The sequence below is a fragment of the Papio anubis genome, chromosome 12 (assembly GCF_008728515.1).
Source record: "Papio anubis isolate 15944 chromosome 12, Panubis1.0, whole genome shotgun sequence".
In the NCBI taxonomy this organism is placed as follows: domain Eukaryota; kingdom Metazoa; phylum Chordata; class Mammalia; order Primates; family Cercopithecidae; genus Papio; species Papio anubis.
Genome location: NC_044987.1, coordinates 29,425,818 through 29,441,789, shown reverse-complemented (window position 1 = coordinate 29,441,789; position 15,972 = coordinate 29,425,818). Strand labels below are relative to the sequence as shown.

Genomic DNA, 15,972 nt, shown 5'->3' with positions numbered 1-15,972 from the left:
TAAATAGTATGTACTATATATGCCTGATGAATATTATAAACTTAAAAGTTATGTTTAGGACAGTTTTATTACTAGTAGTAATGTTATAACAATATAATGAAAGGATACAAAATTGCATATTCAAAATAAGCAGGCTATATAAAATAACTTGAGTTTTGTGAATAGTTTTAACAAGGTTGACAATGATTATTTTTTCATTAATTTTTTCTTGTGATTTTTAATACTTAATTTTTTCCCCTATAAGCATGACTTATTTATGACAAAATGAGAAAACAAGCACAAGTTTATAATAAAAATTTATTAAGCATTAATTTAGCAAAAATATGAGATTGATTTTAGCCTGGTATTTGCAAAAGGTGGAGAGCGAGCAGTTTGATACAAAAATATTCTTAATCAAAAATTGACCTTTTCATACAGCAGATTCATAGATACCATAATGCCTTCATTTTCCTAGAGAAAGTAGAAGAAAAGAACATGAGTAATTTGGCTATTAGAGGTAAGATGTAAATATAACTAATCTCTACTGTGAGAAATACCTTCACAAAAGGGCTATGAACCTGTCATCCCCAAATGGGAAGATCTGTACTAGGGCCTCATTGCCTCAGCATAGATTTAGCAGCTAGTCTAACATATGGTACAGGAAAACCTCATCACAAACAGAGGAGAACATGGCTCAGTAAAAGCGACTTTTGGGTGAAGAGAGACAAACACTGGATATACATCACATTTCCAATGACTTTTCTTTCCGCGTACATCATTATCCAATATTCCCCACTCGCTGAGTAGTTCCTTGAGAGAAATTAGACATAAAGGATTTTCTAGCTGACCGCTATTGGGCTACCATTACTTACACAACCATTATGCTATGACTGATGTAATATAAAACCAGGGTTTCACTGGGGTTCACTAAGAAAAGGAAAATAACACAAGCCTTCTCTGTAACTAGCGGGCAGCTGACATGCCATCATTATTCTCCATTCTATCCAGACTTTCTGAATAGATGAACAGGGAGCACCCAAATCCACTTCTAGAATATATTTACCTGAGTTGCTTTTTATGAGTTTTAATTCCCAGGAAAGAGATAGAAATATCGTGTCATAGATAGTCTTTCAATGGTGGGCAACTGGGTCACTACATTTGGTGTCTCAAATGAACGTTGAACCTAAAGTAGTAAAGAAAGCCTTTAGAGATGTTCTAAAAGGAAAACCTGACTCTTTCAGGAGTGAGAAAAGTCATGGTGTGTATTAAGGCTGTAGCTAGGTAATGTAAACAGAAGGTATTTTTAGCTTTTCCTTAGATATAGCACATACACAAATGAATTCTTACTCTAAAAAGAATTCCCTGGGTGAGCAAATCTATCAAAGTCAGGTTATTGGGAAAACCCACACTGGTTCTATGTAGCATTTTGGAAGACCCCATCTTTGAATAAACTTGGAATACAGGAAGGATTGTCGAGATGAATTAAGAGCTTTGGGATTTCCTATAAAAATTCACAAATGGTTCTCCAAAATTTTCTGGGGCATAACACTGAAAATAAAGGAAGACCCCTACCTTTCGAAAAATTTCTTCTAGATGATGACTCCAAGAATACTCTTTGAAGTAGTAGATAATTTGGGAAATGAAGACAGAGCCACTTATTTCATGCCTCCAAGAAACATTATCTGCAAATAAAAGGCATCAAAATATTGGAGGATGTGATCTTTAATACATGTGGAAGATTCCTGGAGCAATACCTTTGGGACAAAATCTGATTTTGTTTCTTCGGAGAAGAGAGGAAAACCAATGCTAATAAAGATGGTATCTCCAGCTTCCATGGCAGACCCGGAAAAAACCATCATGGACCCTCACTCATAAATCCCCTTGACTTTTCTAGTAGGCTAGACTGAAGTGATATCCTCTGGGTTTGCAAGTGGTGGAAAAGAGTGTAAGTCCTTTCAGCACTAACTACATAAGAGAAAAATAATACAGCCTTGACATTCCTTGATTCTGGGCCCTTTCTTCATCCTGACTTGTTTCATACTATATATTTTTGTGTACTTTTTGTTATGTTATATAAAAATATTTTCAATGACTGCTTCTGTTTACCATTTCAATATGACCAAGTTGCTCCTATAATTTAGGAAAAAAAGGCAATACTTCTCTAACTACTGCTTTAGTTGCAGCCAGCTGCTGATTTCTCCTTACTTTTTAAAGTCAAAATTCCAATTCTGTCTATATTCATCATTCCATTTCCCTTATCCTGCTCACTCCTATTAGGCTTCTCCTTCCTATACCTAACATCAACTTTGCCAAATGGCTTTCCCCAAGGTCACCATGACCTCCAAGTTACTAAATCTAATAGTCATTTATCAACCCTTACCTAGATCTGATCTTTCATTCACATCAGAAACTGTTGGAACTCCAACAGATTCTTTGTTGGTAAATCTAGCAACGCATACTCCTTATGTTCTTTCTTATTCTCTGATTCTACTTTGCGAGTCAAATTTACTGGTTCCTATTTCTCTAGTATTAAACTCTAGGGTAATTTTAACCTCCATTTCAAGGTCCCCTCTTAGGCGATTCTCAATTCTTAGATGATTTCATCCATTTTTAGGATATTAAATATTATCCTTAGACCAGCATCTCTCAAAATTTTATCCCACATGCAAATCTCTCCTCTGAAATATACAACTGTGCAGCTCCCTACTCTTCATTTCATCTCAAAATATGCCAAAGCACCTCAAAACTTCCTGCAAAACTCCCATTTTAACTAATGCCCCACCGTTTACTTGCATGTTGGAGTCACTTCTATCACACCTTATTATTCACCTACCATATATTCACCAAACCACTGGATGGTCAGTCATATTATTTTTGTATACTAATTGCTTCTTAGATACAAGAACTTATTGCATCCCAAGACTATTAGTATCATCTATGGCTTAATATATTGTGCTAGCATTTAACCTGTCCTCATATATCGACTCTTGCTGTACTATAATGTATTCCACACTGAACCTCCAGAATGATCTTCAGAAACAAAGATCTTATCATTTAATTGCTTACAGCCTAGTTGAGTTTCCTATTACTATTAGTATGGAGGACCATATAAGGCCTCAGGTGTTTCAGTGCCTGCCTCACTCTCTAGACTCTATATTAGCATCTCTCCTGATGCTGTGTTCCAGCCGCCCAGCCCTCTCTCCTAAGCTTCTTTTTTGTCTGTAAGTTCTCCATACGCACTGCCTTTCCTGTCTAAAAAGTTCCTCTCTTACCCTTGATTTGTTAACTCCTTCATTTCTCAAATGTGAACACATATTTTTTAAGGCTTTTACCAGAGTTAACAATTATTATTTATTCTTGTTAAGTGCCTGCCTTTCTGGGTATAAGCTCCATGAAGTTCAGTAACCATACCTGCTTTAATTGTGCATCGTATGTCTTGCACTGAGCCCAGGCCTAGCACAAAATTACGTGCAGAAGAAAGAAAAAAGAAAGAAAGAGAAAGAGAGAGAGAGAGAGAGGAAAGAAAGAAAGAAAGAAAGAAAGAAAGAAAGAAAGAAAGAAAGAAAAGAAGAAAGAAAGAAAGAGAAAGAAAGAAAGAAAGAAAGAAAGAAAGAAAGAAAGAAAGAAAGAAAGAAAGAGAGAGAAGGAGGAGGGAGGGAAAGAAGGAAGGAAGGAAGGAAGGGCAGGCGGGAGGGAGGAAAGGAGGAAGGGAAGAAGGGAAAGCGAGAAAGAAAAAGAAAAGAAGAAAGGAAGAAAGCAGGAAAGAGAAAGAAAGAGAGAGAAAGGAAGGAAGGAAAGGAAGGAAAGGAAGGAAGGAAGGAAGGAAGGAAGGAAGGAAGGAAGGAAGGAAGGAAGGAAGGAAGGAAGGAAGGAAGGAAGGAAGGAAGGATTTTGCATATTGTATTGTATTTCCCCAAATAAAATCTAAGTAATACTTTCAGAATACTTGTACACAGGGAAGCCACTTGAGTTGTTTATTCCCCAGGATGGACTCAGAGTGTCCTCTAGCCCCTCAGTGCTCACATGCAGCCACAAACAACAGCCCTAATCACAACAAAGCTTTTAAGAAAGGCAGAAAGTCAGGCCCCACCCCAGATTTACTGAATAAGAAATCTACTGCATAAGCAAACTACTGAACAAGAAATCGAGTGATTTCAATGTTCATTAAAATTTGAAATCCATAAATTAGAGCATTTAGAACTGTGAACTGTGCAAAGGAGTATTTAAAAATTGCTCCTGTTATCCAAATCATTGATAGAATAATATTGTGGGTGATTGTTAAAGAAATCTGCAATTTTGACCATGAGTGATAAAGAATATTCTCTATTTTTACATTGCATTGTGACTTTCCAGCCAAAGGACTGATTTTTTATTCATTGACTTCATTATCCAAAATTAGTTAACATTTAGGCATTTAAATGTTAACTAGTTTCCTGAAACTAGATTAATAATGATAGGCCAAGAGTTACTGGGATGTGTGAAGCAAGCATAATGGTTTCAGTGGTTGGCTTCTTTAATTGCTGGTAAGTGACTGTGGAGCTACACTGTGAGAAAATGATACCTTTCTCTGCCATTGCTACATTCAAAAAACAAAATCAGATAACACCTCACTTTTTGTAGTTAGATTATTCCAGGTCTGGATGCTCACCAAAGTCCTTCCAAAGTCCTGTTAACTTTGAACGTTTCTTCCCAAATCAAGATTTATAGCTTTCTAATTATGAAAGTCTCAGCATTTTAAATCTTTTCTCCACCTAAAATATCCTAGTAATTAAAGAAATGCTCTTATCAGTGATAAGATATAATCATAGCCAAGTCGACTATCTAGCAGCCTACAAAGAAATCTAGAAACTATTCTCTCTGAAATCACTTACGTGGTGTGGAAGATTTGAAAGCAATGAAGTCCTTTTCCACATGAGCCTTTGTGACAGCATCATTACAGATGCTACTTTGCAAGAGCTGACCATGTGTATCTGCACTGGCTTTTCCGCTGTCAGTGGTGAACCAAACAATCCCAGCACCACCTGCGAGAGACATTATGTCTTATGAAACATGAGGTATTTATAAATACACATATACATATGCAAACACAAACACACATGCATACACATACACATATGCACACACATGCCCATGCACATACACACACATACACATACACATATGCATATACATACACACATATACACATATGCATACGCATACACATACACATACACAATACTGTCTCTTTTACCATAATACCTTTACTTTAGTACATTTTCTCATGGCATTACTTAAAAATGCAAGTACCTTACTACTAGAAATACTGCCTCACTTACCAGGAACAAAACAGAGCCCACTTGAGTTTAGAACAACCATGTTGACAACATCATCCCAGATGATTGGGATGTTTCTAATTATTCTACTTATAGTTTCTTTAAAAAACGGTATGGACTTAATACAATTTCGAAGTGCACCGGACCTAGGAATAGTACTGAAATGTTGTTTATCTTGCTTATCCCTAGGAAAATGAAGTATAAACACCAGGCTAATTTTAAAAGTGCACAGCCACTCCCGGGGGTCTCAAAATCAAGATTTATAGCTTTCTAATTGGAGACTCACTGCCTCGGCAGGCTTGCATGATGATGACCTTGGGTTTGTCTCTCAGACTGCGGCAGTTACGGTTGTTGAAAATTTCGAAGATGGTGTCATCGTGAAGAACATCTGGCTCTTGATCCCAGTGCTTAGTTCCACAGATTCCATTCAGGATGCCATGTGACATGAACACCAGGAATGTGCTGTCTGAGGACTGGTGCTCTGGGCGAGCAGCAAACTGCCTTAGGGCTGTTTCCATTTCCTGAAAGAGACCCTTGAGTCACTATCGAGGAAGTCTCCACATGTGTACAGTTTGTACTTAAATAGTAGGTGGGGTTCACAAAAATGAGCCAGTACTAAGGAATCAGATGGTTTAGACTGAATGGGATTGTAAGATAAATAGTGTTCTGACATAAAACTAGAAAATTTAACTGTATAGAATATTAAAGCTAGTAGGGTTTTTATGTAGTATCTTGCCCAGTGGTTTTCAGTAAAACCTTAGGTTTCTGAAGATGCTGGGAGATGGAATAAAATGAAGGCCAAGTGAGATGACAAGACACCAACAGGGCCACTTTGCTATAATCTGTTTAACAATGGTGTTCTTGTAAGAACACCATTTTATTTTAAAAGATAAAATTGACAAGTATTAAAAATATGAAATTCCTTCACTATGGAGCTGCAGAAAGTTAGTTTAAAATGGTCTAAGGTCATGCAAAACAGAGCTAGAATCACAACTTTTTCATTATATATTCGTGTGTGTGTGATTTTTTTCACCTATACCTGCCTTTACATTTAGACACTTGCTATGGACATTTAAAAAATCTCACAAGCTAATTCTGTAGGAATCAGACATGGCAGCATGGCAGGGTGTGGGGCTTTTGTCTTAACCAGACCATCTAGTAGTCTCCCAGATTGTGAACATCAGAAAGACCTAATATTTTCACTAAAACTCTGCTACATAGAATTTATCTAATCTCACACACACACACACACACACACACGTACGTACATGTTATAAGATGGTGCATTAGAGAAGGCTGAAATCCATGGGATCCTATTCTGGAGAAAATATAATTCCTATAATATCATACGTCTTGCTCTTGTAGCTACCAATTAAGAGGTTGAAAATTATCTAAAGGAAAAAAAAAGAAAAAAAAATGGAAAGCTTGTTCTGCTCTCTGGAGCCATTACCTGAGCTGTGAGATTCTCTTCTATAACCACTGAGTATCCAAGGTTTTCAAGTAGATCTTGCATCCCCAAAAGGTCAAGTTCAGAACCATTTCGATTAAGAAGATAGTGGAATTCTTTGTTGCAGATGATGAGGGCCAGGCGTGTTCGGCCCTCTTTCTTCATCACTGGATATATCTGCAATTAATACACATAGAATGACTTTCCCCAGGCCTTTTCCTTTTTGCCTCCAAAGTTCATACACAATAGGCCAGTATAAATATATAGTAAGTGACACAAAGTTTCTGCATGAAAATACACCCTCGTGAGGAAAGAGGCAGAAAACCAGACTGAAAGCATGTACGAGGTGCAAGTGTTCACTGTACAAAGTTGGCTTCAGTTAGGTGGTGGAGAGGAGTTTAGACTGTGTCCCAAAGTGAGATTGAAGAAACAGAAAATGTAATGTGAAGACCAATCAGTTAGATTATTTCCTGATCTTAAGGCCTTTGTGACGAGAATTAAAGCATCCCAGTAAGTCCCCAGTGTCTTGTCTGAATGAGTAATCTTATGACTCCCTATTTCAAAGCATATCACCTCATCCGCCCTTTTCGTCTTCAGTTCATGGAAATGAGCATGAGGGCAAAGCTTTAACCTGCCACTGGGTTGGGCACCCTGGATTTCCAGAGGAGCTGAAAGAGAAAAAATTGTGTAGCTCATTAAGCAGTAATGTCTGCTGCCTTGCAACCCTGCAGACCCTTTTGCTAGGCTTTCATTCCTCAAAGCTGCTTGCTGCCAGTCCATGAAAAAGTTTTACAAAATGAGAAAATTGCTTCATATTTAAAATGCCTATAACAAAAATATTGAGTACATCCCTATTTTCTTTCTGCTTCTTACTGCCTCGTTATAAATTTCCGTGTTTTTGTTAGTGCTCATGGCATGGACTAATCTTTCAGACCCAACACATTAGCATTATATAAATACAGCAACTAAGATTTGGAAGGAAGTTTAATGTTTATTTAGCCTAGTGGAATCACTACTCAGATATTTGAATGTCACTTGAAATATCCTTTCTTTATTATTACCATTCTCTGAGACATCTCCCCTTTGATGGAACGCAAAACATTCCAAGGCATTCTTAAACTCTTATGTATGTAATAAAATGTGTACCTTCTAGGTATTGATATGTATTTCCCACCTCAGAATCATACAGAAAACATTTAATTCATTTCCCTGTAAAAGCCCATGAATTCTTCCATGACCAATATGTCTTTCCCTATTTTTCATTCTTACATGAAAATACCCTCTACATAAACAACTATTGCATTGTACTTTAATTGTGTTTACTTACTATAACCTTAAATAGGATAGAGAAGTCGACTTTTATATTTGTATTTCCAGTATATAGAATTGTATCTGGAAAGATTGCTAGTTTATAAATTTTGTTAGTGAATAGTTGTCCTCAAATACTTGAAAATAGCTACAAGGTCTCCCCTGCTTCTTTGTTCCCTTAGGGCAACAAACGTATATCTTATCATAGTTTTGCATAAGAAATATTTCCCCTTTTAACCATCAAATCCATCAGTTTACCTACATCTCTGCTCACCTGTTCTACTTTCTCTTTTACTGCATAAAACATGTGTCCTTCCTCCTATCAAAGGTCACTGCCCCTACCTGAGTTCTGAATTCCATCCTCTCCTACCCACGAGGGTTTTTATCAGGTATTTATTCTGCCTCAGGTTCTATGTCATCAATCTCTTCCTCTTTTCCTACAGACTTATGCCCATTGGCATCAGCATGCCTTAATATCTATAAAGGTTTATTTTTTTCTTTTTGAAAAAAGCCTTCCTGTTTCCTTGCCAGGTATTGTCCCATTTCTCTACTTCTCTACATAATGCCTTAAAAGCAATCTTTTTTTTTTTTTTTTTGGCTATTTCAAATTTTCATGTCTTATTTTTTTTTTTTTTTTGTATGCAATCTAATCTGGCTGTTATCCTCAATCCTTAAATAAAATACTTATTATCAAAACTACCACTGATCATTTGTTGATTTCTTAGCATGGCATGGTTGAAAATATACTCTTTCTTAGAAAACATTCTCTAGGCTTCTGTAATGCTGCATTTTCCAGCCATTCTTCCTAAATCTGTCTGTCTTAGTCGTTCGTTCTTCCTCTCCCACAATGTCTCCAAAAGTTGTGTTTTTCTATGCCAGACACTCTGTTATTCTCTGTCAATGCTCTTTCTCAGGTGGCATCTTCCAGTCTCAATCTCTTAAATACTATCTACATGCTGATGAATCTCCAGATTTTTCCCAGTCCAGATTTCTCTGTGAGCCCATCCATTTGCCTATTCAACGTCTGCCACTGGAGGTAACACGTGTTCCAAACCAAACATTCAAAACAGGACTCCTGATATTGTGCACTCCTTCAAATCTGTATCTCCTGCACACCTGTTTTCTCTGACTCAGTAAATGGCACCATTCACCCCAGTTGCCAAGCCAAAAACCTAGTCATTATTAATTATTTCTTTTCTTTCACATCCCATATCCAATTCATTAGTCAGTTTCCATTGATTCTGCTGCCAAAACTAGTGAGAGACAGGACTAGCTGGATTTCCTGGGCTGACTAAGAATCCCCAAGCCTAGCTGGGAAGGTGACCACATCCACCTTTAAACATGGGGCTTGCAACTTAGCCCACACCCGACCAATCAAAGAGCTCACTAAAATGCTAATTAGGCAAAAACAGGAGGTAAAGAAATAGCCAATCATCTATTGCCTGAGAGCACAGCAGGAGGGACAAGGATCAGGATATAAACTCAGGCATTGGAGCCTGCAAGGTCAACCCACTTTGGGTCCCCTCGCCTTATATGGGAGCTCTGTTTTCACTCTATTAAATCTTGCAACTGCACTCTCTTCTGGTCCGTGTTTTGTTACAGCTCAAGCTGAGCTGTCTTCACTCGCCTTCCGCCACTGCTGTTTGCCCCCATTGCAGACCCGTCACTGACTTCCATCCCTCCCGATCCAGCAGGATGTCTGCTGTGCTCCTGATCCAGCAAGGCACCCATTGCCACTCCCGATAGGGCTAAAGGCTTGCCATTGTTCCTGCACAGCTAAGTGCCTGGGTTCATCCTAATTGAGCTGAGCACTAGTCCCCGGGTTCCACGGTTCTGTTCCATGACCCATGGCTTCTAATAGAGCTGTAACAGTCACCACATGGCCCAAGATTCCTTTCCTTGGAATCTGTGAGGCCAGGAACCCCAGGTCAGAGAACACGAGGCTCGCCACCATCTTGGAAGTGGTCCGCTGCCATTTTGGAAGCGGGTGCCACCATCTTGGGAGCCCTGGGAACAAGGACCCCCGGTAACACTAGGTCTCAAATTTAACAACTTTTTATCAACTCTATTGCCATAAAGTCAGTCTAAAAGCTATTGTCTTTCTAACTGAAATATTTAAACCACTTTCAACTGACCTTTTTGATGGGATGCTTATCCTATCACTCCTCGTTTAACAACTTCTAAGTAGTGTAAATGAAGGCAAGATGCATCATTTATCATTTTTCTGCTGTGACATTAGGTCATGTCCTTGCAGTTGCAATTTACTTGGCATTATTAGTATGTAATGATTTCAACATGGGCAGGAAGATTAAAGGGAGAATTGAGAGTACAGAGTGAAGTAAATGAAAGGAAGGAGAAAAAGAACAGAGGAAAAAAAGAGAAGAGGGAAAAAACAGAGGAACAAGAAAAAGAATTCAATGGAAAGAAAATGAAACAGTTGGTAAGAAAGGGGAAATGAAAGAAATGGAGAGAGAAAAGTGGGAGATTAACAGCTGTCTTTCACTTTGAGGGTTGTTATTTAAAAACCCTCAGTTGGAAACACCTTATTTACATTTTGGTTAAAGGGAGTACCAAATTCTTACACAGAGAGGTCAATTTATTATATTTATATTGCTTTTGCTTTTTAATGTCAACTATTTTATGTAAACTAAGATAAACTTACGTAAGTTTAAGCACTTGTTTTAGGAATGCACATTAACTGTAATAGATGGCTAGGAAGAACAGAGGCTATGCAACACTCCTGGAATTTGTAAGGATCGTCAACTACTAATAAACAGTTGTCCTAAAAAACAAACAAACAAAAAAACCCTGCAATGTTTTCTGTTGCAAATAAAATTCCTGGCATGAATCTTTAATAGCTCCACTTACACTACCCCTAATTTCCTACTCTGCAGTCAGATTGGCTGTGACCCTCTTACACAACAAGAGCGTTACTGTCTCAGGGTCCTTGCTCTTGTTTCCTCTTTCTAGAGAACACTTGTGTTTCAGAGTTTGGCACAGCTCCTTCCCCACAGCTCAAGTATGTACTGAAATGCCACCTCTGGGGAGAGGTCATGACTAAACAAACACCCTGGCTCACTGGTCTTCCCTTGACCACCCCTGGCTGACACACACACGACGTGCACACACACACATACATAACCACCTCTTTCTATGACCTAATCCTCCTTTATTTTATGCATTCTCTGAAATCACACCATTTATTATTTACATGCCTTTTATATACCTACTTCACTACATTGTAAACTCCATGAGAGCAGGAGCTTTGTCTATCTCGGTTACTGCTATACACACAGTACTAGACAGCATGCAGTAGGTTTTCAATTAATATATACTGAGTGGATAAAACCATGATAAAAGGTTGAAAAGTTTTTATTCTTTTTTAAGTTTGTTCAGAACTTTTGAAAATATGGCACTCGGAAGACAATACTATCTTTTATGCTCATCCTGTCATTCTAGACACTACAATTCTTTAATGTAGCTCGATAATTGATCAGTTTCCTTGGTGACTGCATAGAATGTGTGACTCATATGCAGTTTTTATTATTTTTTATGTGCTTTTCTTAACCATTTCCTTATTCTGTTTTCTGCAGTTAATAGTTTCTTATATATCTGTAGTTTTACACATTTTTTAAAGATGTGATGAATTCCATTTAAAAATGTGAGTGTCAGAAAGGTGGCGATATTTACATCAAAGCACATAGTCAGTGGTAGTGGTGGGCTCACCATATACAATATTCTTAGCTTTTATTCCAGTTCTCTTTGCACTACCCCGTAAGACCTTTAAAAGGTCTGCTTTATCTCAAATAATGTCATTATATGTCCATGGATAGATATCACCTGTCATTGTTAAAGCTGATGCTTGGACCAATACAGCATTCTGCTCAGTTTCTTCACTTTCACTTTCATTTCTGGGTTCTGAGGAGAATTGAAGAGCAGGGATGTAGGTGCTCATCTTGCTTTTGAGACACCTTGTTACAACAGGAGGTGAGAAATAACTATGTTGTCTGAACCTCAATGCAGTGGTGTTTCCTCTGTAATATAGGGCTCATTCTAAGGCTATCTTACCCCCAAACGATGCCTGAGGGTTCCCATGAACCACTTTTTTGGTAGCAATTTACCTGTTGGAGGAACAGCCATTGAATGAGCTGATGCAGCTCTTTCTTCATCTTTGCTTTCTTCATTTTCTTCTTCTGATTCTGCAGTAGAATGAAGAAAAGGTTTAGGATCAGTGCTCTACTCTGAAAGCCATTTCCAAGGATGAAAATTGACTGAGAACACAGGTTTCCCAGGTCTTTACTGGGATACCTTCTCACAATAGAGGCCCAAGAGTTTTCTTTTGGAATCTGGCATTTGGAGGCCGTTACCTGTGGAAGAGGAAGATGATGCAGAGCTTTCTTCAGATTCCTGGTCCTCACTCTCACATTGATATTCTGAAACAATATAAAAAAACAGATTTGTTTGCAGAACTAAGTTTCAAGAACCTACACACTTTACACTCTTTCCCTTTCACTAATGAGTAGATGACTATGCTAGCATGGGGCTACTGTATGAAGCATGAAGATTTGGCCCATTCACTAAGCAACAAGTTTGTTCTAGAGGAATGTAGCCTTCAGCCAAGTGTAAAGGGAGGCCGAGTTTCTATAAAACAAAGGGGAGCTTGTTATCTGTCTGCTTATAGAATTCAATTAATAATCGAAATCTTTAATCAAAGTTTTTATGCAACGGCGTTGTTCATTCTGAGCAAAGAAAAGTACATCTATGTATAAAAATTATCTACAACAAAAATAATTCCAGATGCATGTCCAAGAATTGGGAATATACTCATTTATATATTACAGTCTGGAATAGGAATCAGCAAACCACAGCCTGTGGGTCAGATTCAGCCCGACACCCATTTTTATAAATAAAATTGTATTGGGACACACATCAACACACCCATCATGTACTTATGGTCTACGCTGTTTGTGAGCTGCAATAGATGATTTGAGTCATGACAGAGGCCACATGGTCCAGAAAGATTAAAATATTCATTATCTTTCAAAGCAAAAGTGCAACAACCCGTGCTACACAGAGAAAGAAACGTCTGTACCCCACCAACCCATGAATTCCCTATTACTTCCTTGAATAGAAATCTACATTTCCAGACATTTCTTTCCGGGACAAAGCCACAGCTAAGCAAAAGATAATGGATATCCCCTATTGTACATTCTGTATCTGGGAACGACACTAAAGTCCACATTGTGAAACCAGAGTATCCCAGAATAGCTAAAGGCTATCAGCCTTTAATAATGTCTCCAGCACCATATGCGTATTTAACAAATATTTACTGAGCACTTATTATGTGTCAGGTATCATTTCTATGTATTTAGGATATGTTCATGAACAGGGCAGACAAAGATCCCCCACATGGTGGGGCTTACATTTCAGCAGAGGGAAACATAATACTATAATGAATCAGTAAACTGAAGGGAGTGATGAGGGTGAGGATTGTTAAAGAAAAAGTAAACAGCAGTGTAAAAGTAATTGGGGTTAATCAGAGTATTATGTGGCATAGACAGGAGGCCGGGCCTGGTGCCTCATGCCTGTAATCCCAGCACTTTCGGAGGCTGAGACAGGAGGATCACCTGAGATCAACAGTTTTAGACCAGTCTGGACAACATGGTGAAACCCCATCTCAACTAAACACAAAACAAAACAAAACCAATTAGCCAGGCATGGTGTAGGGTGCCTGTAAATTCAGCTACTAAGGAGGATGAGGCAGGAGAACTGCTCTAACCAGGGAGGTGGAGGTTGCAGTGAGTCAAGGTTGCACCACTGCACTCCCACATGGGCAACAAAGCGAGACTCCATCTCAATTAAAAAAAAATGGTGAAGAAGGTGCTAAAATGGGGATAGTTTATTCTCCACTTGGAGAAGGGAAAAGTAAAGAAGACAAAAACTGAATAAGAATAGTAGAGAAAGAATGAGTTACTAGCTCTTAGTACGACAATACTCACCTAAACTCAGCTGTTTTGGGTGACTCAATAGGCGGTCCTTAAGTATTTTGCCTGCCATTTGCGCTTTCTCAGTGATATTATCAACTAGGTTTCCAGCGTTGTTCACCATGAAGTTCAAACCTTTTCCTAGACTGCGTAACTCTTCCGTATTTAACACATTATTTTCCATCAAGTCATCAAAAATGCCTTCTAGAACATTCCTGGCCAGCAACTTCACCATGTTGACTGGATCCTCTTTGGATGGTTTCTTATCTGTGAGAATGACAGAATCTTAAATATAGGCAGAACTTTAGACAGCCCATTCTCCATCAAGTCATCAAAAATGCCATATAGAACGTTCCTGGCCAGCAACTTCACCATGTGGACCAGATCATCTTTGGATGGTTTCTTGTCTGTGAGAATGATAGAATCTCAGATATAGACAGAACTTTAGTTAGCCTATTCTAGGGTAGTGGTTCCCAAATTTTAATGTGCATAAGAATCACCTAGAAAGCTTAGTAAGCAGCGCTTCCTGCACCCTAGTCCAAACAATTTTCATTTCATAGGTGAGAATGGGCCATGAATTTTCCCTTCTAACAGTTTCTCAGGTGATGCCAAAACCTCTGGTGCAAGGACCACACGTGGAGAAGCTCCTGTCTTGTTCACCTAGCCATTTCCATAGATGGTGAAATAGGTTCAGAGAAGCAAAGTGAATTCGCTAAGGAACTTAGTGACAGCTGACTCAGTTTAGTCTTTGCATCTCCTACGATCTCTTCATTGTCTTTCACTTTTATCAATAACTAGTTTGAAAAACTAGTTTGAAAAGACATTATATTCAATATGTGCAGCAGTAAAACATAAATGCATTCATCTGTAAAATAACACCTTTTTTATTTCCTTTATCAAGGCTGACAGGGAAGCTCGGCATGCCGAGACTGAGAGTACATATTGTAGCTGACCCATTTGCTGCTGTATTTGAAAGTTCACACAGAGAGTAGAAATATGGAGGAAATGCAAGTTACCCTGTTCAACCGTCTGGCTTCTCACCCTCACCGTAACAGAACACTTATAAAATGGGTGAGAACTGCAGGTCAGTATGAGTTAAAAGAAGAGTCTAAAAATCAAAGGAAAAGTTTAAGAACAGAGATCCAGATGTGTCTACATTTCTCTTTTTTTTTTGAGACGTTGTAACATATTCATGAAGACACTTGGTTTGCATTTTTAGTGCTGTGACCAAGCTCACATATCTCCCGCTACACCCAGAGTAAAATAATTAGGTCTTGGGAGAACCCTCTCCAGTCTGCCTTCTTCTTTCCCTTGAACTATAGTGTTCTCAAAGTACAACCATAAACAACAGAAAAACTGAAGCCACTCACCAGCCATGGCTGCTACTGCTCCCTGGAAAGGAAAAAGCTACGAAAGTGAAAGCAATTTCAACAGGCTTGCTCTCCTCTGAATGGACCAGCTTGTTGATACCACCCTAAATGGAAAACTACAGGTCCTCAAATTCTCTTTCTCTTTGCCAAGATACAATTAGACTCCTGATCTCATATATGTATAACGGCTTTCTTTTGGAAAAGAGAAAGCAGAAGGTGTTTTTTGTATTTGATATAACAAAGTGATCAGAATGAAACCATGCACACTTGCATGAGAACACGTCTCTGCATTCTGTTTTTTCTCATCTATTTTTAGCCTGTTAATAAATCAAATTAAACCTCCGTTTGTCTCTCTGCTGCCATCAGCCTCGAAATGGTCAGGAGTCTTTGCTTCATTGATACTTCCTCAACCCTGGAAGTGTGATTTTGGAAGGTAAGTGAAAGAGGTTGACTGAGGACTGGCAAATGGTGATACTCCCTTTACTGTTTGAAAAACCCACGTAAGTTATCTCTTATCTTCTCTTTCCAGATCCACTCACTTTTAAATTGGGATGTTGTTTATTCATGAG

General features: G+C 38.4%; 1 protein-coding gene across 1 annotated transcript; it reads right to left on the bottom strand.

The window, feature by feature from the left end:
• Window positions 1-281: 281 nt before the first annotated feature.
• On the bottom strand, window positions 282-15,530 carry LOC101005329 (caspase-12). Its single transcript, XM_021926488.2, is given in 11 exon segments — window positions 282-450; window positions 1,043-1,162; window positions 1,552-1,661; window positions 4,851-5,000; window positions 5,581-5,815; window positions 6,745-6,876; window positions 6,878-6,918; window positions 12,171-12,248; window positions 12,417-12,482; window positions 14,049-14,300; window positions 15,404-15,530. Coding segments are annotated over 10 exon segments (1,170 nt in total). The 5' UTR covers window positions 15,411-15,530; the 3' UTR covers window positions 282-450; window positions 1,043-1,063.
• Window positions 15,531-15,972: the final 442 nt, after the last annotated feature.